The sequence below is a fragment of the Poecilia reticulata genome, chromosome 7 (genome assembly GCF_904066995.2).
Source record: "Poecilia reticulata chromosome 7, P_reticulata-male-v2, whole genome shotgun sequence".
Classification (NCBI taxonomy): Eukaryota; Metazoa; Chordata; class Actinopteri; order Cyprinodontiformes; family Poeciliidae; genus Poecilia; species Poecilia reticulata.
The window spans coordinates 14,549,284-14,574,676 of NC_088836.1; the positions used below are offsets into that span (position 1 = coordinate 14,549,284).

The 25,393-nt window shown below is 39.2% G+C and overlaps 2 protein-coding genes across 4 annotated transcripts in view; both read right to left on the reverse strand.

Moving 5' to 3' along the window:
- The window catches only part of rerea (arginine-glutamic acid dipeptide (RE) repeats a), a 192,638-nt gene extending 189,428 nt beyond the window's left edge, over positions 1–3,210 (reverse strand). For both annotated transcript variants that reach the window (XM_008413332.3, XM_008413330.3), the window contains exon 1: positions 2,893–3,210. The gene's annotated coding sequence lies outside the window, so the exon portion shown is untranslated. The remainder of the gene's footprint in view (positions 1–2,892) is intronic.
- A 3,436-nt stretch (positions 3,211–6,646) lies between these two features.
- On the reverse strand, positions 6,647–15,897 carry eno1a (enolase 1a, (alpha)). 2 transcript variants are annotated; one of them, XM_008413328.3, is made up of 12 exons: positions 15,742–15,897; positions 13,277–13,371; positions 10,759–10,854; positions 10,218–10,276; positions 9,880–9,949; positions 9,642–9,775; positions 9,329–9,551; positions 8,438–8,635; positions 8,146–8,347; positions 7,947–8,055; positions 7,230–7,288; positions 6,647–7,147 (listed from the first exon to the last, which is right to left on the reverse strand). In XM_008413328.3, the coding sequence occupies exons 2-12, from the start codon at positions 13,359–13,361 to the stop codon at positions 7,084–7,086; spliced, it is 1,299 nt and encodes a 432-aa protein (XP_008411550.1). In that variant the 5' UTR covers positions 13,362–13,371; positions 15,742–15,897; the 3' UTR covers positions 6,647–7,083. The 2 variants fall into 2 exon arrangements, with proteins under 2 accessions (XP_008411550.1, XP_008411551.1); XM_008413329.2 differs by lacking the exon at positions 10,218–10,276 and adding an exon at positions 10,546–10,604.
- Positions 15,898–25,393: the final 9,496 nt, after the last annotated feature.

A 25,393-nucleotide genomic window follows, 5' to 3' on the forward strand; every position in this document is an offset into this window, starting at 1 on the left:
TAAGACTTTATAGTTGGTGCTCAGGTATTAATCTTCCAATTTTTCAATAACACATAATTATCAAGTGATATTTTTCAAATTTCCTGTCAACTTTAAACATTTTTAACTCAAAAAAAAAAATGTTGAATGAATGACTGCCCTAGCACCCCACCACCGGGCTTAGCAAGTTTCCTGGGGGAAACCTTGAAAAAGTTCTGGTTTCACAACTGCTTGTTTTTTTTTTTTTTCCATCATATCGATCCAACAAGAACAACACAATCTATCAAACCCCAGCCGTCATCATGGGAATCAACATGGGAATCAAAAGGGGCTGCTTGGATCAGCCAATACGTGATGGAATCATGTAATCAGCTGTAGATTAGATTCTGTGTGTTAGTAATACCGCTCTCTATGTCCACACTAGATGTGTATTTTTGACAGGTTAAAGCTCACAAAAAATGGTGAGAACGCTGTGATTAAGGAAAAAGAAATATCCTAATCGATACCGTCACTGTAAAACTCAGCAACAAAACCACAACTGGGTTTGTTCCAGATGTTGCACAGCTCTGGCTCTTCTAGCGGTTTAGAATTATTTTAATTTAATCTCAGGAAATTGGCCAGAGAAACCTGAATGTTCTCCGTCTGTGAGGAGCATCAAGTGCATCAGTCCCCCTGCTTCACCTGTTGTAGTGCACTTATAGTCAGCTGGCTGAAAAAAACGGTCCAACACTTTTCTTTCTCCTGATAACAAGAAAGACAAACTCTGGAACATGTCTGGTCACAAGAAACACGTAGTTATTGTTTGGAAACTAAGATATTGTTGTTGTTTTTTAAAACTACAGCTAATAAAATATATGTCTGTTTGACTGTTTGCTCTATACAAGCTGAGTCAAACTTAATAACCCGCTATTGCTAGCCTGTATAGCCTTTATAATTACTCTATAAAACTCACAGCACTTATTGTATTGTATTTCTGTGCAAAATACCTGAACTAGTACCTGAAAATTACTGCTAAATTTAAATGGGTGTTTAATATGCAATTCTGCTTCAATACTAGGCAACAAAATCAAAATAAACAGCTGTTGGAGATGGCATTATTATATCTAATTAATGTTACTTTATTTCTTCAATGGGAATAATTTTTGATTTTCTATTTTAAATCAAAAAATTATCTTGGTTTAACCTTGCACAGGCTGAGCTCAGGATACAAATGCTTGTATTCTTACTTTAACGTACCACCTTTGATAAGTTCATGCTGTTGGCACTTACTTTTTTTAGTCTGACTTTTTGCTAAAAAAATTTCTGTGCTACTAAACACACACCTTCGACGGAAGCATGAAAATTTTACTACCTCAATTAAAAGAGCATTGGAACAAGTGTAACACGCAAACGTCATGAAAAGTCAAGCTTTAAGCAGACCAAAGCAATATAAAGATAAGATTAAAAATAAAAACAAACATGACTTTTTGTCTGTTTGATGTGGCTTTTGCCAGTTTATCAAAGTTACTGGACACGATTCAGCTGGAGTCAGCACAACTACATCCCTTCAGATGATTATGTAACAACTGTGACAAACCGAGCGACCAAACAACACATTACAAACCACATGTGTGTCTGAAGTTTCATGTTCTGCACCGTGTCTCCTCTATCCAGGATGCCATTACCCACAGATCTGAGCAGTTGCCAGGGATTATTTAGATGCTTAGAGAAGTGCAGTGGCACAGCACAAAACCTTTCCTTTTTAAGCTACTCAGTAAGATGTAGCGGTGAGTTTGTTCTTAAGCCAAATGTTGTCAGGGTACCTATGAAGGATTTCCCTGCATCCAGCCTAATGGTTACAAGTGAGAAAAATGCAGATGCTGTCAACATTGAAATCTGTTTCTTTCGGCACACTGGAAGGAAAACAAATGTTTCTCTCTCCTTTGATCTGCTTGCATATTCATTAGCTGCAGTGAAATTCAGCTTATCGGGCAAAAAGGCTGGAAAAATACCAAAACACTGCCACAAGAAGCATAACACGCTTTATATTTTGCAATAAAAATGTGCAGATTTTGTCAGAAGAGTTCAACTGACATCTTTATTATCCAATGCAGTAAAAAAAAATGTTTGTTTACTATTATTAAACTTGCACTACATCACTTATCCTTTTATTATGCAACTCTTTGTTAGATAAAAATGCAAATCCTGCAAACATAACTACTGGACAGTGCATCTTTAGTTTTGCTGCTATTGTTTTTAACAGTTTAGAGTTAATTCTGCATCATTTGTTGTCAAATTTCAGCCACAGAGACATTTTGTAAGTTTCTCCTCTATGTTTCCACAACTCAGCAAAATTGTGCAGTCACCTCAGCTTTAGTATGGTCTAAAACCAGGCCATGTTGTCATCTCAAGTAACCACAAACTACTAGCAGCACAACAACAATTAAGGTAAACACACAAAGCCTGCAAGTTAGCTTCGCAGGCTAACGTTTCCTGGAGCTAATGACAATAGCTCCTTGGGCTCCGTCTACTTCATGGAATAAAGGCGCTACACTGGGTGAGTTTAAATTACGAAAACACCTCTAATGCTGCATATGAATAGCACTACAGTATTATATTAAAAAGCAATAGATAAAACAATGTAAAGTTGCGTGCTTTGCAAGTACTCCAAGCTAACCGGTGTAAACGAGCCGTTTGTTTCCAGGCATTAGACTGCACCTCGCTGGCATTCCCAATCAGTGCTAGTCACTAGCCGCCAACATTTGGTTCACGGTAACCAGAAAGAGTGAGGGGCAAACAGCAGCTACCAAACAAGGATGTGCGTTAACAGCACAGCGTTCCCAAACTACTTCCTCACGCTTGTCATTTTATTATTATTTACTGCCGTATATCAAAGGTGAAAAGAAGAAGCTGATTGCAGCTCACCGCACTTACCTTAAACAGCTTGCTCTACAACATCTGTGATTTGTTTGATGAGAGACTGCAACAACAAACAATAGCAGCAGCAGCAGGGGCAATTAGCCAACGTTAGTTAGCCAAGTGTCGCCACTACAACAGTAGTAGTACAACAGCTGCAGTGCCACCTGTGTGTCTTTTTCTTATATAGCTGGAACTAAGCGAGCGGCTTTTGGAATAATGCTGTCATAAATGATGGACTATGAGAATACAGAGGGAGTAATCGTTGCCGGGATGCTCAGACTGGTGTGTATGAGAGGTACTCAGCATGACAGCATCCTTCTTCATCTTGGGGTGAAAGCAGTTAGAGGAGGGGGGGAGTTATCAAAGTTCAACCGGTGAAATACCGCCGCCCACTGGTCAAAGCTGGAAACACCACGGGAGTCAACTGGGAGTCCTGGAGGCGTTAACGCTATCTTTTTCATCTAGAAGAAAACCAGCACTGTGACTCACAGTAGAATAGAATAGAATAGAATAGAATAGAATAGAATAGAATAGAATAGAATAGAATAGAATAGGGTCACGAGAATGCAGTATTTAGTATGGCAAAGGCACAAAAGTCAAGTAAAAGAGATTAGAGAATAAACTATTATTTTACATAGTGGCAACATAGAAAAAATACTTACAAAAGATGTCATATATATGTGGCATAAAAAACACCAGTGTTTAACTTTGTGTGATAAGTTCAAAAATATATGTATATATCTGTTTCTATTAATTATAGATTATATAGTTTTTCAATATTTCTTACCGTGTGCATTTTACTGTTTATTAAATAAATCCATAATCACACTGTGTTTTTGTTTTTTTATGTTTTTCGAAAGCAATGTTTTTTTATTATTATTATTTTTAAGCACTATTCCATGCAAAAATGTTCATAGTTTTTAGACACTTTTTACAATTATTTATTTTTTATTATTATTTAAAAATTTTTTATTGATTTTCTACTTATGAAGAGAACAAACACAAACGAAAATGGAAATATAAACCTATGTGGTTTGCACAGGGTAATTTACATTAGATTTCGTACATTGTACATATTGCAGCAACAGTACAGCATTGTATATATATATATTTAGGAGCATGACATAATCAAAACCCGATAATTAGAAAAGCAAATACAGTACATTCCAGAAGTTTATTTGCCTTTTTCTCAGCAGTCTGCTTTCTTGTGTTTGACATGACTGACCAGTTGTATCCAAATTTCAACCGCTGAAACCCAAACGCCATCACGCTCAGAACAAACTAAACGTATTAAGATTTTCAGGAACCACCACTGAGGGTCCAATCTATCATAAACTAAAAGATACTTGAACAGCAGAACCCACAGAGACACCTCTGTATCACCAACACTGACTCATAGTGGACTAGCCAAGAAAACAGCTATCACCTCAAAGTTTTTAAAGGTTTTATAGATATGTCCAGAGCGGACAAAATGAGCTGTACAAATTCTAGACATGGTAGAAGTAGCATCATGCTGAGGGCCTGTTCTACTGCCAGCAAGACTGGTGTGGTGCACAAACTGAGCAGTGTAGAATGAAGAGTCTCTCCGAACTTTTCAACTTCGTGTTGCAGCAACAACAAGATTGCAGAAACACGGACTTGCTTGAAACTTTTTTTTTACCGCGCCCACAAAATTGGAAAACTTCTTAAAAGTAGGGTTGGTGCTAGAAAATCAACTAACTAAAAAGAGCTTCGCCATTTCTGAGAAGTACTGAAACATTAAACGTGTCACTAGAAGCTTGTCGATAGGTTCAAAAAGGGGTTACAGCATGTATGTTTTAAGATAAGTTCACCCAAATGTGGGGTTGTATAGTGTAGATGCGCAGTTTTAACACAGTTTAGAGAAAATCTACTCTTATTTAACTAACTTCAGTCGCACATTTCTTTGCTGAAATTGTGAGACGTATTATCAGGCCTCGCAAAGAACAATTCAAATACAGAATTAAATGCTAAACCAAGCTAAGTCGTGTATGAGCAGAGGGTTGATAGCAGCTAGCAACATTTACTTGAGTAACTTTTTGTGCTTGTAGGAGTAGTTTCACTCCACTGTACTTTTTACTTCTATTTGAGTAACATTAATTATTGCTTCTGTTACTTCAGTACAGTTTCTGGATGCTTGTTTCCTGTTGCGTCCCCTGGCTGCTCTAGAGTTTACAAGGGACTAAGGTGGCATCTAAGGTGTCTAGTTTCTGATGCCTTTTGGCTCTTTTCAGTACCGGCTGCTATTTACCTTCAAGAACAGTTCATGCCAACATAAACAAAAAACACTAAAAGAAAATTTTATTACATTACCTAATTGCAAAGGGGGGAAAAACCCTTCAAAATAACCTAACAATCACATAAACAGGGGGAAACAGAAGGGCAGCTCTCGCCTACAGACACAGTCTGTCCAAAAAGTTACATTACTTCCAGAGTACAAAGGGCCTTTCAAGCCTGCACAATTGAGGTTTGGCTGCAGTCAGTATGCAGTAATGCTCTCCCTAGTAACTTCACTGAATGATGATCAAGCTTGTTTTACTTTATTCAGTGAAACAAGATAAAGTTGACTTTACATTAAACACCAATGAAACTTGACATTTAAGTTTCATTTAAACACAAATTTTCATTTCAACACCAATAGTTTAAATGAAATTTCTGGTTTGTCTTTAGTTTTTTAAAATTTTCCATCAGTTGCAGTTGATGTCAAGTACAGCAGACAGTACACAAAGACCCTGCAAGCACTTTGACATTTATACAATACTTGCTCTAGGTTTTATGTTTAAACAAATTTGGAATAAGTGCGTAATCTGCCTGAAAGTTATTTTGTAATTGTCATGTTTTAGTTTTAAATTACCTGAAGTCGCAGCGCAGTCTGATTACATAATTTCTAATATGTCAAATGTCTACTTTAGCATTATTTGGAAGTATTAGAGTAAATTCTTGGAGTACTTAAAAAAAAGACCGACTCTACCGATGAAGGCATGACGAGCCGTACTTTGTAAATTAATTTCTCAATTCAAATGTATGAACTTTTTATCACAAAACGTCAGTAAATGCCATCTCTAGACAATTTTAGAAAGCGAACCCGTCCGATTCACGTTTCATTTACGCTACAACTTCTACGTTCCGCAGTTTTCTGACGTTAGAAAGTCAGTGAATGGTGTCTGCATTTTAACACTTTGACCACAAGATGGCACCAAAAACTTAAACTTAAAGGGCGTTGAAGTTTTAAATCCTTTGTGAAATTCCTCATGCACTTTGGCTCATTGAATAAATTTAGCATTACAATTGGTTTAAATCCATAGTTTGCCTTTTATTACAATGCGTTAAAAAAAAACATTTATGGACTACCGTTTTGTCTTATTGCAAGAAGAAATAATCGATGGTTAAACGATGTTGACAGGTTCAGGAAGGCTTCAAACAATTTAAATTGGTGTGGCATAAACCCAGCGGGCACCACCCAGCAGACCGATGCCACTAGTAAATAGAGCCTCATTTATCTTTGCAGTGCTCAGTAGAAAGAGCTCACACTAAGCCTTCAGATTCCTGCACCCAGGGGACGGACAGAAATGGAGTCACAGGCCTGAGCTCAAGTTTCAACCCCTTACTGCTCACAAACTTGCAGCACCGAGGGGAAATGGTTTATACAGGAAAGCTTTAGTTTCTGGGTAAATGCTCCCCTTAGAGGATAATAGTTTAATCATGATGCAGAATGTTTGTGCACAGGAGGGCAGGAATAAGAACCAGACACTTTTGAAACTATATTATTTATTACACATTTCTGTAGGGGTTACAGCAACACAAGATCTTGTCAGAGGCGGAACACTGAACGTAGACAGCTGTTACCACTGCTTCAGGCAGATCCCTACTGGAGTTAACTTTGCTCAAATAATCAAGAGGACCACAATCACTACAACGCACAGGAAGCTTCAAGAAATCGCACAGAAACGGACACCAACAAGGACCAACACTACTCAGGAGCTAAAGCATATTTGTAGATGAGCTGAGCCACAGGGCTGGACTGGGACATAGCACCGCTTTTCCACGCCACAGTTTTGGACCTTGGATAATAGAGGCGTCTTTTCCATCTTCACTCCATACAGGGCAGGCAAACCTAGCGTGGCGAACATGTGTGGGGGATTATTTATGAGCAATGAACACGCAGTGGCCCGAGGAAGCTGACCCGGTTCAGATGGGGCGCCTGAAGTTCTTGCCAGCAAAACGGGCCTTGTCACCGAGCTCCTCCTCAATCCTGAGAGAAAGTTACGACCATTTCAGACTCAGAAATTGAGGAATTCATTTAGGATGTGTGGAAGTTTGTGGGAAAGCCTCACCTCAGGAGCTGGTTGTACTTGGCCAAACGCTCAGATCGGCAAGGAGCGCCAGTCTTGATCTGCCAGAAGTTTAGCAATACGTTACACAGGGTTCATACACGTCACACAGTAAATCTCAAGCATTTACGGCAAGTTTTCCACTTTAAGATAAAAATCTAATCTTAAAAATGACAGTTGGATATAGTTTATTACGGTTAGTTCCTTGTGATCATATTCTACATCCTACAGCAGGGACAAAGTAAACTACAATATAGCTAAATCAGACATCTCAATTTTATGTTTTGAGATGTCACCAACAAAATATATCCACAGTTTCAATAATGTTGTTTAAAGTATAAAATACAAGAACTTTTATTTCAGTTACAATGATCAGCAAGTCATTGAGCCATTAGGAATAAAAACTCATCACATTAAAACAATCCAAACAAATCATGTTGAGGTAAATTAACTTTCTGCTCAAAGCAAATGCTTAAAGTTACTTTATAGATTTTATTTTCCAAGTTTTCTGGTCTAAAACAAGAACACCTAGTCTGATTTAACTTCAGCCTGAAAAGTAAAAGCTCAGTAATAATGCAGCTTTGCTACATGTATGAAAACATCTGGTTTCAACAGTAAGTAACATTTTCCATACCTAAGTTTTTAATCAAACATTGCACTTCATCACAAACCCTGATTGGATCGACGTGAACAATGACGGTTTTGTTTACAATTGATTACCTGTCCAGTGCAGAGGCCCACTACAAGGTCAGCGATGAAGGTGTCCTCGGTCTCTCCAGAGCGGTGGCTCACCATCACCCCCCAGCCGTTGCTCTGGGCCATCTTGCAGCTAAAACAAAGGGTGAGCGTTTCAGTCTGCTCAAAGTGTAATTACTGCTTTGAATTTAGTCAGTAGGACCGCTGCGTTATGGACACTCACGCCTGCAGGGACTCTGTGACAGAGCCGATCTGGTTGACCTTGAGCAGCAGGCAGTTGCAGGCTTTGTCGGCGACGCCCTTGGCGATGCGTTTGGGGTTGGTGACGGTGAGGTCGTCTCCCACCACCTGGATGCTGGTGGTGGCTGTGAATTTGGTCCATGCCTCCCAGTCGTCCTGGTCAAAGGGGTCCTCGATGGAAACGACTGAGAGAGAACGGTGGATGTTTGATATTTTGAGGTAAAGTCGCTGCTGTGGCCATTTTTATTCCCCAATAAAAATAGTTAAAAACTCACCTGGGTAATCCTTGACGAAGCTCTTGTAGAGGTCAGCCAGCTGGTCAGGGGTGATGTAGCGGCTGGGGTCATCTGGAGACTTGAAGTCCAGGTCATACTTGCCCCCCTTGTAGAACTCGGAGGCAGCCACATCCATGCCGATGACGATCTTGTCGGTGTAGCCGGCCTTGGCGATGGCGTTCTTCAGCAGCTCCAGAGCTACAGACGAGCAAAACATTTCAGGAGTTTAACCTCGAATTGAGAGATTTGCCACAGAAGCTCACCGCTGATGTCAGAAACTAGCAACCCATAAGTCAAATTAAAGCTTTTATTTTGAAATATCCAAACTTAATGGATTGCAGCCAACAACTATTTTAGCAATCAATTTTGACAATCAAGTTGATTTAAAAAATGTAAACATTATACAAATCTTTCATTTAACCACTTAGGCTTATTCTATACATTATTAGAAGTGCACAAAAAAGCAATTACAAAATCCAACACAGCACTCCTTTAGTTATTTTATGCAACAAAATGAAACGTGAAATGCTGAGCTCTTTCTGCTTGATGCATCAGTACAGTACAAGGCTAATATGGCGATTCTTTTTAATTAACCAATTAAGTAAAAAGCAAATGGTGCTTAATAATGAATCTTTAAAAAAAAACTGCACCAAGTGAGTTTAAGGTAGAACATATTTACAGACACTTAAATCCAAAATGTATGTTTTTGAACAGTTCTGGCTTAATTGCAGCTCACCGTGTTTTATGGAGTCCATATCGTTCAATTAACTATAAAGTGATTAAATTAGTCGATCATTCAATTATCGATTCATCACGATTAATCAGATTAATCGTTTCAGCCCTTGTATCAATTCCTGTTCAGGGTTATGCAACCTGCTGCGTTTTTCACACCTTCTTTGTTTTCCAGGATGTTGGGGGCGAAGCCGCCCTCATCTCCCACGTTGGTGGCGTCCTTGCCGTATTTCTCCTTGATGACGTTCTTCAGGTTGTGGTAGACCTCAGCACCGATGCGCATGGCGTCCTTGAAGTTGCTGGCGCCGACCGGCAAGATCATGAACTCCTGCATGGCCAGCTTGTTGCCTGCATGGGAGCCGCCGTTGATGACGTTGAAAGCCTAAAGTGAGGCAGAAACGGGTCAGCTTTTGAGTGCAGCAACCTTTTGGATTGGACGATGTTCGGGGATGAATCCTCTCGGGATACTGACAGGCACTGGGAGGATGACGTCGGGGTTGCCAGCCAGGTCAGCAATGTGGCGGTAGAGGGGAACGCCCTTCTCCGCTGCACCAGCCTTGCACACAGCCAGGGAGACGCCCAGGATGGCATTGGCGCCAAACTTGGCTGAGGAGAGGAAGACGACCATTTCAATGTGATGTAGAAGTATCAAAAACATTTAAAACTCACGAGAGTTTAGTGACGAGATTTGCAAGCAGCGAGCGTCTTACACTTGTTTTCTGTGCCATCCATGTCCAACATCAGCTTGTCGATCTTCTCCTGCTCCACAACGCTCACATCCTGGATTCAGACACAACAGGACGAGTTCAACTGGAGCAATTAAAATTAAACTGCTTTGACTTGTTGGTTAGGAGCACACTCCAGTAGTTATGCCACCATCTGAGAACTTTACTGTACTAATGCACGTTATTTTTAGATACAAGAGGTGAAAGTCATTGGTAACAAAGGATCATTTTACACAGGAAAACTGTAAAGTTAGTCATCTAGTTAAAATATGTTCTGTTAAACTGGTTTTCAAACAAATTAGCCAAACAATGAATGGTCCTACCTTGCTGACCAGTGCAGGTGCAATAGTTTTATTGATATGTTCAACAGCTTTAGAGACACCTGCAAGGGACAAGCAGACCATGACTGACGGACAGAAGACCATGCAATGCAGGCCACACAGATGAACACAGAGCATCCGATTTATGTCAATGTATGAGTGAATTATTAAAATATTGTCCACTAATTTAGCAGTTTATTCCACCATTTATGTATTTTAAATCTGTGAACATCTGTTAGTGCCTGACGGACATTAGTCTCCAGAAGCAAACTCATTCTCCATGCTGCTGTGCAGTGCAAAGAGAGTCACCCTTATTTTCCACTTTATTTACCTGGTTACATAATGCAGGCGCCAAGAACTCATTTATATATTTAACAGCTCGTTTGACTCCTGACAGGAGGAACAGAAATGGGGAAATTGAAAAGAAAACATGATGAGGAAAGAGGGCAAGAGTTTATAGAAGTGTTGAAACGAGCTGAAAGGTTGCAAAAGGTTGGAAGTGACCAGAGTTTAGAGAGGGAGAGAACAAACAGAGATAAGTTACCTTTGCCCATGTAGCGTGTTTTGTCATTGTCGCGGAGCTCTAGAGCCTCATAGATACCTGTGGAAGCACCGCTGGGGACTGCAGCCCTGAAGAGACCTTAAACAAGACATTTGGTTTTACAAATGCTGCCTCATGGATAAAGAAAGCAGCATTTAAAGACAACTTCACCAAGACGGCCTGCTTCCTAAATTACAACTCTCTGGTGCACAATCTGAAACATTTGAACCCAGTGGTCTGCACCACGGTGAGTAAAAAGCACAGATATTTGTCCCCTCCAGTCAGAGGGGAATAAAACACGCAGAGAGGAAGTCGTGCTGCAGATGGCGGTGATGTAATAAGGGAATAAAATAAAAAAAATTCCACCAACTGAGCATGTGCAGAAAATCTGGCAGGATATCAAGTCCTGCCCACACAAGCTCAAACCCACTTCAGTCAAACGTGAATGAAAACCTGAAGAAGAAAAAAAAAGAAAAAAAGCACTATTCGTTTTACTCAGTGGAGCAGCAGAGATTGCAGTCGGAGGGGATTTAGTGCTTAGGCCAATGGGGCACAGTCGCTGTCGAGGCCCTAAGGTAATGCCTAACAAATCATCCGCAGCTAGAAATCGGCACGAAGCAGCAGGGGGCTGCAGGCTGCAACCAATCAGGCTGTAAATCAGGGGCTTTGCCTCTTCATCTGCCAAATCTGGGGCTAAATGCAGTAAAAGAGGCTGAATAAAACGCAGGCCGTTTACATACAGTCCTACAAGTTGGCAAAAAGATGGTGGAAATGTCCAGCAGGGCATGAAAAGGCACAATAATGATGGCCTGGATGGATGCAACAGATGCTCTCTGGGGTTTATCTGCTGTCAAAACAGAGCTGCTGGACTTAAAAGGTTGTCTTCATCAAAAGAAGTAAAAATAAACTAGCTTTACAGTTCACAGAACATGTCAGCCACCCTAAGCTGAGAGTAGCTCTGCAGGGTTCTCAGGCCAGTCCAACTCTTCCATGTCAGTGGTCATTCAGGTTGCTTCATTAACATTCTCAGAACATTTCAGGGGGTTGAGCAGCTTCCTTTGTTTTAACCCAAAGAACAGAAACGACCCCAATCCGATACAAAATAAATAAACGGTGGGCAGGCCATTAGTTGATTAAATGAACAAATCTAAACCTCAGCCAAATGAGTCACAGGTTGAATAATTTACAGCTAAACTGAGCAAAGCAATTTAATTCAAAGATTTTAAACGGATTACTTTTCTGGGCCAAAACAGATTTATCATTTTATTTGATGTTTGACTTCCCAGATCAACTTTAGAGGGTAAAAGAAAAAAACGTTACCCTAATTTATGGGGCAAAACCTATGCTATTGAATTTGAATTGTCATTAAACTAAAAAAAATAGCAAAGAACAGTTTGTTGATGCATTTATAGACATGTTTTCTTCATTCCAATAAAAGAGAAAACGTGAAACATAATTTTTGACAGATTGTCCCACCTCTAATCCCAAATAAATTCGGAGTCTTGGTAAAGATGCTGCATGGTGTTGTGATCCAGAGCCGTTACAGTAACAGTGCGCTGCAGAGGCCGTGTGAAGTTACAGGAGCTATTTTCAAACATTCGGTTTATCTGATCCACTCTGCAGCTGCAGCAGCATCACGTCAACAACCAGCTGAACTGTCCTCAGCTTATGTGATACTTTCTAGGAAGACATCTTCATTACAAGCCATCAAAGAATTTAAAACAAACTATTGTAAAGGTTTTCAGGCCAATACTGAATTTCAGTTTTCTTCTAAGCCTGGCTGGCAGCTAGTCGTTTTCCTTCAAACAAAAATCTGCAGCAGGTTCTTTGATGGAAGAAGTGGCTTTGAATTCAATGGAGTGAAGAATTACTAGATTATTCCCATTTATGCATCACAGAATAATGTCCCCAAACTTTATCAAATACCAACTTTGAGGGTCAACATGATGCGTTCATTCAAAGCGCTCAGATCAATACATTCCTACATATTCAAATACGTCTCTTTCGTGAAAATAGTTTGATAAGAAGGAACAAGAAGGAAAGTTTTTATTTCCTTCTTGTTGTATTCTAAACGTCTGAGATTAAAGCAGAACTGAAGTCAAATTCCTCGTTTTGTGGGGAAACAGAATAAATCTGGTACAGATTCTGAAATGCAGTCATTCAACATTTAGTTCTATTGGTCCGCTTCTATTTCAGAGTCTTGGACGCTTTAATCTTGTCAAACATGGATTGGATTATCCTGTGCCTGGTAAGAGATCATTAAAAGAATACCAGGGGTGATTTAAAGTGTTAGAGTCTGCATTTATATCTACACGCCCTAGAAATAAGACACTTCCAAAACATCTTTAAGATATTGGAATATGGAATAAAGAGCTGGATTAAAACTTTCCAGACATTTCCAGGGTTGGTAAATGGTAAAACCCCACATTTCTAACCATCAAGACTGAAATGTTAGGATGCAAATATCAGCAATATGTAGGGATTACAGATGAGCCTTGCAGTAAGACGGAGACAGGAATACCTTTCTTGGTGTACAGGTCAACTTCCACAGTGGGATTACCACGGGAGTCAAAAATCTCACGAGCGTGGATCTTGAGGATCGACATCGTTCTTTATCTGTTTGAGAGCAAAAGGAAGCAAAAACAACTCATTAATTTAATGCAGCTCTGCTGGAGAGCGGTCAGCCACACTGCAGTCTCACAGCAGAGTAAACAATGACTTGGCAAAAAGTAATCAGAGAACACACTCCGGATCAATGTCCTTATGTCTTGAGCTGTACACGCCACCAGACTGATGCAGTCTGACCAGGACAGACGTTATGTTGAAGTCAGAGAGGCGTGGCTTCCTGCAGCAGAATAATCTCTGCAGGTTCCTTCAGGTTATTTGACATGCTGGATTACACACAGAAAAGTGTTGCAAAATTCTTGCACAAGCGTCCTCTACTGATAATTATTATGCAACCGTTTTTAACTGCAGTATTTAAAGATAAACGTAGCAGACAATGGGGAGTGTGACCAGGCAGAAAGGAGTTGTTTGGCCTCTTTTTATTAAAATGATATGGACTGCAGAGCCGAGTGGTGACCTAATCTCTGGCCGTTGCAGTAGCAGAGGTCAGAGAGGGTTTTCAGTCGGGATGTCTGGCTGTGAAGCCCGGAGCGATTCATTGATTAGCACTCAGTTTATGCAAACCGTTCCAAATCCACTCTGCAGCCGGATCGGAACCAACAGAAAGCGCTGCCCATAAAAGCCTGACTGGAAATTTGCAAAGAGTACACACTCAAATACACAAATGGAAAAGGCTAAAGTGACCTGAGGCTAAACATCACCATCGATTCTTTTAATAACTTTTAGCAAGCTACCATAAAATTAACCAAATTTGACCATTATGATTACGGTCAAATCTGATTCTACTGTGGTCTGAATGTAGATCGAGTTTCATATCAATTATCCATTAGACTGCATATGAAGGGAACCTAGATTTGAGCATGCAAGCTGCATTTAGGTACTGAAAATAAAGATGCAGTCAATCAGGTAGAGATTGGAAAAAGATTTTTTTCTTATTTCTTAAATGCATCTTAACCAAGAACACTGATCAAATAGGCGATATATTTGCAATGTAGACACGTACTGGAATGAGTCTCTTCTGCTCTGACTGCTTGCGATGGTATGGTGTTGAACAGATAACTGTCTGCAGTGCTTTCAGGCAGAGGCTCAAGGTAGCTGATGGGCTGGACAAAAATAAAAGTCTCCAACAACAGAAGGAAAGTTGCTAGATTTAATACCAGTTTTTTTAAAAACACAAAAAAGGGGTAAAGATCTGAAAAGTCAAGTAAAGCAACAAATTGCTTCGGCTAAGAGTGTCTGTGTTCCCATTACAAATGTGAGCAAGACTGTTGATTTAACAGGGTTAGTTACACTCAAAAAAAGACTGTGGGATCATTTTACAATTTAGATTTTCTGTTTGATTCAAACTACCCCAATTAAGAAAGCTGAAGTCCATTTCACGAGGTTTATAATGAGGCCAAGTTAGGATTGGTTACAGTTAGCATAGGAAAACAAAACCTTTAATCAGCATCAGTCGGGAAAAACCTCATCAGGCCATCTGTTGGGAAGCAGTGCTTCACATTTAAATAACTACCACGTCCACTTTCCATAACCGACCCGTGATATTGAAGTCATCCACGCCTTTAAACACTTTCAAAAAAAACTTTACGGAATAAGCAGGAGAGCTACCTGAGCATAACAAAATGGCGTCCATTGATAAATAATTACAGACACCTGATACTTTCTGAAGAACTAAAGGGTTGAAATAGTTTGATGAAAATCACCAAATAAAGTTCATTACTGAACTGGATGAGTTAATAGTAATGTTAGAACCCTACAGATGTCCATTTGATGAAAACTGCGTGCCTTGAAGCAGACAATGGAGCCTGTACCGGCTTGCTGCACAGTAATTTTCCTTTTCCTGTAGCAGACACGCCTCCGCCCCTGCTGCATTCAACTAGTAGTCCCAACTAGTGTGGCACCACCGTGTTCTCCACACACCGCCGAACAACAGCCTCCAATAATGTTTTTAAACAAAATGGAGGGGCGCATTTGCTGCAAGGTGGACCTGCAACTTGACACCTCCTGTTCCCCTCCACACACTGCGGCTCTAAATGGAGCGAGACATCCATACAGCTGACGGCCTGGTTTAAAAATAGACGATGTGCTACAAGCTGCTGCATCCTGAAGATACCGAACCCTGAACAGAGGAGGAAGAAAGCTGTCCGAGCTGGGGAAATCATCAGCTGTTTAGGTGTCGGCTAACCCAAGGACAAGCGTTCGAGGATGCCATCGAGTACAAAAACCATAATGTAGATTTTGCGAAGAGAATAAAGTGATAATATTAATATATGGCATGCACTAGACATGTATAAGAGTTAATAAGTAATAAGAGCTTGGTCAAAGTAGAAAGAAAAAGCGGCATAACGCAGTTAAAGTTACCTTTCCGGCCTAACTGTGTGCAAGGACGGTGCTGTCTCTCTCTCGTGTGGGTAGGCAAAGAAGGCGCTCGTGACGCCGAGTGCCGGATGATAAGTGGACGGAATCAGGAATGACGCGACCTGATTGGCTAAGACTGAGTCACCACGCAGAGGCGCAGGAGTGAGGAAGCACGTTCGCCGTCAGGCGACTGCGGCAGGCCGTTATAACATATAATCAAACCGCACTTTAACTGATTGGTGAGTATTTCAAGGAAAACGCCGTCTTGGAACTGAGAAAAGTTATGAGACCATCACAAAAAATTGGCATGGAGTCATCGTATTACATAATATGACATTTATATTCAGTTACTTTTGTTTGTATTGTATCAGTACACGCTGCCTCGAGGCACTTAAACAAAAAAGACATACATTCAATCCAGTCAGAGAGATGCATTTAAAGTCAAATACATTCCAGTTCATTATATCAATCAAACAACTTAGTAAAGTGCAGTTTATTTTTGAAATTGGTGAAAAAGTTTTGTAAGGAAACCCAGAAAATTGCTTTGAGTTAAGCATTCCCTCCTCCTGGACGACTATGTAGCAACACTAGACATTCAATTGCATTGTATCATTGAGTTTGGAGCAATCCCTCATACTAAGCATGCAGATAGCAACCGCGAAGAGGAAAAACTCCCATTTAACAGGAAGAAAACTCCAGCAGAACCAGAACTTGGTTCAGCGTGTACGGCTATCTGCCATAGCCATCTGGGGGTTTGAGAAGACAGAACGTACAAAAAAATAAACAAAAAGCGCTGATCTAGGAGTACTTTCTATGTACTAAAGAAAGAGTCGGTTTTAAATGCTACAGGATTAAATAGAGCACATACAGTTAGTCGCAACAAAAACTCAGAAAACTGCCTTGACTGGGAGAGAGACAGAGTTTAACACTGAAAGACAGGGCCATGTACTGGCAGCAGTGGCTCAGCAATCTAATATGAAAAGTATGAGAATTAAACATGGACGAGAATACAAGTTCCCCCAAGTTAGTTTCTTTCCTTTTCATTCCGTCTTCCTTTCTTTTTTTTTTTTTACTACATCTGCTATCCGAAATCCAAAGACTCACAAAAATAGAACAGTATATTTGGAATAAGGATGGTTAACATGTGGAAAACGTGTTCGGCTGAAGTCAGTGTATTATATGATGCAATCGCTTGCCATACCATCCTACTTGACCGAGAAGAAGATGCGGATTTTCTTAATTGAAGCATCATGTATAAGAACAGCACAGACAAACACAGTACAGGTTGACTTTTAAATTAAACGAATGCTGAGAAATGTGTGGTTTTACTTGTTTTAATTCATATAAGTTCAATGATGGAGAATGCGGAAAGAAAGATGACGCAGAGGTGAGTACGTGCAGAGGAGCAGGCATGCAGAGGAGCAGGCAGGGATCTCTCGACTCAGTGTTTCGTTGTTGGTCACATGTTAGTTGTGGTCTCGTTTCCCGGCAGTGGCTCCCCGCTGCTCATTAAAAAACCCATGAAATGAATGGAAATGCGGAAATGAATCACTTCACCCAGCGTGAGACGTGCACTTCAAGTAACACGTTTTCTGTTGTTTTTTTTAAATATACTGACAACGGGTGAGTATAAAAATAAAGTACTTAACCTTCAGATTTAATTACAGTTTTAAAAATTTCAGCCAAGCTTTGATTTTTCTTTTTCACAAACTGCACTCAGAAAATGATATGAATTGGTCATAATGAGTAATTTGCGGGTTTCCCCCTCTACCAAGCTGCCGTCTAGTCTCTGTATGACACGGCAACTCTGCAGCTGCGCAGTCCACAGCGTGCAGCATCAATAGCAGGAACAACAGAGAGGGAATGACTGCTGCAATGACCTTGAGACTGCAATGTCAGATGCGCCCTCTGGTGCTCACAAAAGTCACACACACACCAAACTCATTTTACACACATAGTTAGATGTGAGTATTCCCTCAAGAGTTATTTGTAGATTAATTCAGAAATGTCTTGTCTAAATTAGAACATCTGGAGTTTGAAAAGGCCAGATTAATCACACACTTGGATTAAAATACATAATTTCAACCTGGAAAATAACGAAGTTGTCACAATAAGCATGGTATGATGATGAGCCGTGGAGGAAAGAGAGGGTAATCAGATAATATGACAGACGTGCTGAATAGAGAAACATGTGAGCAGCAGGTTGCTGACTGGAGACTTAAACTCTAGAGACCCCTGGTGGATCATCGAAGACATGACAGATAAAACCCAGGAGGTTCTCAAAATATTTTTTGTGCTGCTATATTCTTTGCTCTTGGCCCTGGTAGGTCAACTAAAAAATGTGCAACAGATATAAGAATTTGGACGTTGTGCAATATACATTTGGTTCTTTTCTATAATATGAGAGGTGGCTATAACTTAATCCACACACATGGAAAGGTGAGATGAAAGTTATTTCCACACAGTTCTAAATACCTTTTTTTTGTTTTACCCAGAACCTTCAGTTGTTGGTGAGAATGTTGAAAATGAAGAGGAATTTTTAGTTTTCAACAAGAAGCCCAATAACATTTCCAATTTTGCAACAAAAAAAAAAGTGGAAAATTCCAGTTTGGAAAGTTTTGAGCCCTAGTTAAAAATGTAATAACACACTGGAGAAGATTGTGTACAGGACAGGTCGTCACAATCTGATAGATTTGGACAAGCTCAGCAAAGGAGAGCAGACAAATATTACAACGTCAATATGAGGTACGTTAGTATATGTGAGGATTTGGTTTTTTCTTGTGTGTTACTTTAGGTCTCTCTGTGTTTCCTGTTGCTACCAGTTCTAAGCTCCTAGCCTACTGCTCACCTGTGCTGCCTGGATTATGTGCGCTATTCTTCATCCATCCATCCATCCATTTTCTTGCACCCTTGTCCCTCAGTGGGGTCGGGAGGGGTGCTGGTGCCCATCTCCAGCTCGCTATTCTTCATTAAACCATAATTTCCTCTACTACCTGGGTCCACTGCGTCTACCTCACCACTCTACAGCAGCAAAACATGACAGTAGACTTCTACCTCATCTAACAATAAAAATTAAAGTGTGCATTCTTGTGCAATCAGGTGTTTTTTGTACCTTTTCCTTCCTAACACATGTCTCTATTTTTAGTTGAGGTGCACAGAATAAATGTCAAATCGAATGTGGAAAAAGTTTTGAAATTATTAGTCACGGTGTTGTTTTTTTCAACAGAAAAAGCAGATACTTTTAAGAGACAGTATATGTTACTCTATATTCTTTGTTGGCTTTCCTCCATATTTAAAAAATACAAAGTTTTTGCTGCTGCTTGTGTGAATGTAAGTGCCATCAGTCACCACTAAGGGAGGCTGCAGCCCAGAAAGTCCCTTAGCTTGTGCAATAACATCTCTGCACTTGCGGCATTGCAGTAGCAAAGCATGCCTCTCACAGCTGGGCCTTCTCTACCCAAACAACCCAAAACCCCCAAAACACATGCCACTGCCCCAGCAACACCACCGCTCACACAGACACAGTCACAGACACACACAGAACATCTCAAGCCACTTTGTCACAGCAGACCTGCGGTAGACTTTCAGCACAACCACACAGCCCAGCTCGCTAATGTTCTTATGCTGATAATCACAAACAAACACACCCATATAGAGTTACTAAAGTACCTAGCGTGTGTACCTCAACACACACACTAGTTATTACTGCACAGCAGCACAAGCCAAACAACTTGAACCATAAAACCAACATGAAGAACAAACAAATGGGAACTTTCATAGTTAATAAAGATAACGTATGAACAACAACGCAACATGCTTTAAGGCAACAGCCTGAAAGATGAAGGTTTTTCACAAAACTCAAGCAAAATCAACCCTGTTATGGAAATACAAGTCTGTCATGCAGACGTAGCCGGTGAGCCTACCACAAACTGAAGCATAATTAGCTTATGGGTCTTGCATAATTCATCAATGCTTTCAAGATCAGTTGCAAAGTTAAGGCATCATCACCAGGAAACAAAACATGGCTGTTTAGCTCTTCCTGTAACAATAAACTACCAACCTGAGAAAGAATCTGGGAAAAACTTATGAACAACAAACAAAACTAGGTTAATCCAGGTGACACAGAAATGTAAACTTAATTCATTTGGAGAAAACTAGTTTAATGTGGTTTTCAATCTGTTTGAATGAACGCATCATGTTGAGTTGAAATGGACGCCTCTCTTTTCAAAATGCCAATCTAGAGCAGTCTTCACACGTCTAGAGGGAGTTTTCAAAAGAGATTTGGGTTTCATTGGCATTTAAATGTCAATTTGACTGCCAAACTAATAAATCCCAGAGGTTTGAACAGACTCATGATTCGTTTTAGTTAAAAGGATTAACCTACGAGTATTTTAATATAAAATGTTATCTCTAAAAAACATACAGATGGCAATACTATTAGTTTGACATCTGCAGACAAGTTTTTTTAAATGATCAAGGCAGTTCCTCTTAAAATATTATTTAAATAAAAACAAATTAGTAAGTGAGAAATCCAGATTGTCTAAAGTAATAAGTGATAAAGAGACAAGCGAACTAGAAGCTAAAATCTGGTTCTGCACTTTGTTGAACCATTTTCCGTCTGTCAATTGAACCGTTCTATTGATCTGCGTTTAAGTCTTCCCAGACCTCTGCTTGTACTGTCTCAAAGATTAAACTGGTATGCACATCTGGGCTGGACTATCCTGAAGAAAGGTCCCTCTGTTTTGCGTTCTCATGCTGGAACTGCTTTCACTGATGGCTGCAGCAGACCAAGTTTGGTCTGAAGCATGAAAACGCCTGTGCTCAGAGAGGTGAACTCTGGCTGGATCTCTGTGAAGACCGGTTCAAAGACTTTGTGCAGATATCCACAGTGTCAATGTGGCAGCATGTGACCCCTGAATGTGGCAGCATGTGACCCCTGAGTGGGGGACAGACGGATGTCTTCTGGTCCAAAGCTTTGGTCATTTATCTTGTCATTGAGGATGAAAGAAACATATCCATGAAGAATGAAATGGTTCACTTCTTCATGCCCTCATGGTCTCCATTGTTTTGCTAGATACCAAATAAGAAAGGTAGGATGTTTTCTTCTGGAAAGACTTGTCTATATTGCTAACTTACAGCTTAAAAAGTAGGAACAAGATGTTGCAGAAAGTTAGTTGTAGACTTGGTCAAATTCTTTAATTCTGACCAGTAGAAGTAGTTTGTTGTTGATTGTTATGCTTTTTGTGTTTGCTGCTCAAGGCTCCCCTCAGTAACTCCAGATGAGTTTTCTCATCATTTTTAGAGGAGGTTTTTATACCTTGGATGTAGACAGTGCTAACAGACTTTGCGTAGTCTTTCTAAATGTATACTAATTGGATTCATGGTTTTTATTAATGTTGATTGATATTAAGTTTGAGTGAGTTGAGAGAACATGAGACATGTCAACATATGTTACACAGCATTAATCTATGCTGCACATATCAATCATTTGGTCGTAGCATTGATCCTTCATAAAAAGTGCTTGCAAAAAAATCCCCCAGGGAGGTTTGCTGTAGTCAGCTGTGGCCACAGTTTCTGTGTCAGAAGGGAACTTGTGACATTTTGGTGTAAAATGGAAGTGGGAAAAGTGCTTAAGTGTGAAAAAGTGGTAAAGTGTAAACTTTGCTTATTCAGAGTCTTGTCTGGTCTTAGATGAAAAGATTAACAGGGCTGCGTTGGGTGCATGCAGCTGAGTTGTAGAGCAGAAACGAGCAGAACAGACAATTTCCCACAAAACCATAACAAAAAAAGCAACTCTTAAACTAATTACTTTCGTATTTCAAAGAAAAAGTAAACATCTTTCAGAGAGACAATCTTCTTCGCAGTTATGTCAGTTTATTGGTCTGTTAATAAATGAAACACAAAAGAGGATGTTTGGGTAAACGACGGTTGCAAGTTGCACACTTCTTGATCTTTCCACTTTTATAAAAACAACCTATCAAGATGTATCGGCCAAAATGTCTGGTGTTATGGCAGGTGTTGAAATCCTTAAAAGTTCCTGTGATTCAAGTATTGAGAAGTTTAAGCTTTTAAATAGAATGAATTGAAATAATGCATTGATGGGATTCTTTAGAGGAATGCTTCATGAAGCATCGGCTTCCTTGCGGCACTAACAACAAAAGACACGTTTTCCAGAGAAGAGGAGTTGAATTGCTGACAGACTGACTGCACTGGGCAACTTTCAGGTGTGGACATGTGCTGCTTTGAGAGCAGGGCGTTGCTGGGAAAGAGCAATGGATCTTCACGCTCAACGAACTTCTTTTAGAAATGGTAAACAAAGCTGAACTTCTCGACTCGTCAGCTCCTTTCCTCGATCCAGGTTGCTGGATCAACAATGTATTTTTGAGCAAACAACATGACTCTGGTCCTCCAACGACCATGTGATGTATTTGACACAGTGGTGAAGGGCGCCGAGAAACACAGCTTCCCTTCTTCGCTTGGGTGACTTTTGCTGTAATTTCTGGATGGAAAATTTGAATTGAAACAATTAAAAAAAGCTATTAAAAATGTGTTGGTGTTTATGTTCCCTGTAAACAGCTTTAATTGTACTTTATTCAGATTTTATGTGACCACACAACACAAGTAGTGCATGACTAAAGGGGGAAGAAGTATTTATGGCTTCCAAATTGTTTTACAAATGAAAATCACTCAGTTGTGAGTCATTTTGAGTTTGTCTCTACAAGCTTTGCTCATCTGGAGAGAAATATTTGGCTATTTTTCTTTGTAAATAGAACAGTAGAGTTCTATTTACAATGGGAAGGATTTTTAAGTCGTGTCTTGCAATGGACTGCATATTACTGCTGCGTATGTCTCTATAAAGGAAACTACAAGTGAATTTAACATGTTTTGTCATCATTGCATTTTATACTCATGGTTAAATCAAAGATTACGCTGGGTTTCTGTTAAGTCTGGATGCCATTTGTCTAAAGCCCAGGAAAGATGGCACAAACTACCGTAGATTAAATACGATGGATTTTAGCCGTTGCATTTAGAGCCATCCCAAGTAAAAAAAAGTATGCTTTAGTATACTAAATTTTAACATACTTTAGTATACTTTGATTGATGTACTTAAACGGTACTATTTTGGAACAACTTTTTTTGTGCTTAATATACTTTAGTAGTATTTAAATAGTATTAAATTACAACTTTTAGTATACTTTCGTATACTCAACATACTTTTTTGGAACAACTTAAAGTTGTATTTCGTATACTTTAAGTATACTTTCTTTTATGTAGTATTCAAGAGAAATATTCCAGAAATATTCCATATTCAGTGTACTAATTCTATCATAAAAGTATATTAAAAATATACTTTTAATATATTTTTAATATACTACAAATATATTAGTAATATATTTAAATTACACTTAATTTTTATTTTTCATTTACTGCTATTGCTAATAAAGTACTCAGGACTCGAAAAAAATTGGTTCTCCGTCAGTGGGGTATCTGTACAGGTGATGTCAGGTATCCTGATCGTGTTTGTGGAACTAAAATTCAGATTTCCAAAATCTGAAACGGAATGCCTTGCTTGGATTAAAGCTTGTGCACGACCGCATTTGCAGCTCAACAGTCGTATGGTCAATAAGAACAAAGGAGTGTCTGCTGGCGTAAATATTATTGCTTTGCTTTCTTTGTGTTTAGCGAATGAAAAAAATGAAGTCAATAATAAACACATCCATTATGAAAACCTTTTAGCCAAGTACAGCATAATGGCAGTACCGATACAACTTCTACATCCTGAAGCCTGTCTGTTACAGCCTTACGTTAGCTGAACAGATCAATATGCAATGTGTACCGTATCTGACATACACTAAAGATTTTATTTCACCTGAAAATGCTTTTTTCTAAACTGTAATCGTGTTAGCCACGCTAACTTTTACTAAACTGTAATCGTGTTAGCCACGCTAGCACCGAGTACCGTGTATAAGTCCTAGGCATATTCAAACCCTCAAAACCATGAATACCCGACTTACCCAGCTTTGCAAGAACAATAGGCATCAGTGATCTTGTCCACAGCTATATTTATGCTGAGGGTCTGAGGATCTGCTGTTTTTCTCATCGACCGGTAGCATTTTGCTGTGACGCACACAATGTTGGAGGCATCGCGTGGCTCAAACACCTTGATGTCGTCCAAAAAAGATGACATGAACTTGTTGTTTCCCTTGTCTATTGTCGTGGCTGATATTTTGTGAAAATCCGGCAGAAATGCTACACTAATCAACTCAGAAATACTCTGCAGAGAACGAAAAATGCCATGTTTAGACATTGGAGCCAAGCTGTTAATTTGAGACATGAAGTCAAGTGAGACTTTCGAGGGGCGTTTCTGGGCGGAGTTTGGTAAGGTCCATTAGTAGCTATATTGTCAAGGCCCTCAGTACTTTGAAGGCAATATTATGCGAGTAAAAATGGCGAATTTGAACAGCGTCTGTTATCTTTCCTGCGTAAGTTTTTTCTTCTCCTTGTGGCGTTTTTTAAATAAATGAAAGTGTGCAATACCGCCACCATCTGGTTTGTGAACTGGAGCTAATATCGTTGATCATAAGGTGGATTGGGTACTTTCTTTAAAATTACATCATGATTATCATTTTTTTTATTGTATGCAATTTTAATAAATAGTAAAAGATTATTAAGGCAGTTAAAAATTAATACTTTTTAGGTGCTTAAAAAGTATGCCTACATACTTCTGCGATTAGTTTTATTTTGTAATCAGGTTGCTGTGTGATGCAGACTTCTGCCCAGGTCCATCTTGAAAATGAGATCTGGATCTCAACGGGGTTCACCCGGTTAAATAAAGAACATTTTAAAAAGGCATACTTTATTAGCCTAAAATTCACTGAGATGTAATTTAAAACATACTGAAATTAATAATCTAAAGTAGTATTAAATGAATTTTTTAAAAATTCTAGTTTCAGCATATATGTTTAACACAAAATATATTTTAAATATACTTGAGAAAGTGTATATTTACACTTGGGAAAATATATATTTTGTTCACTTAAAGTATACTTTTATTTAATATATTAAAAGTGTATTTTGGTACAATTATGCTTAAGTGTGTTTAAAGTTCTAATTTCGAAATTGGTACAAGTATATTTTTAGTATACTTCAGATATACTTATAGGTAATACACTTAATACTTAGTATACTTAAAGTGTACTTTCACAAATTTCAGCATGTTTGAAATATACTAAAGTATACTTTTTTTTCACCTGGGATCGCATCAGGTTTTTACACTTCATTAAACTGATAAGTTGACTTTAGAACTGTTATCCTGAAAGAAAGAAATTCATACTGACAAATCTGCACCCTAAGCAGGAAAGAAAATATTTTTACGACATGGGTGTACCAAACGAGGACAAGGCCAGATGTGTTCAGTCGTTGTGGAAAATTACAGTGCAGTAGTCTAACAACTCTGATCTTGCAAAAACAACAAAAAAAGGTGAGATTAGAACAAGAACTGGTTGAAAATGAAACGATTGGATAGTTTTCAGGACAATTTCTTTAAAACCTACAGGACAGATCACTCACTGTAACTTCTATGTCTTGGTAAGGAGCTCATTCTCCATTCCAGGATATTTCTTTTTTTTTTTATTGCTTGAGATAAATAAAACCG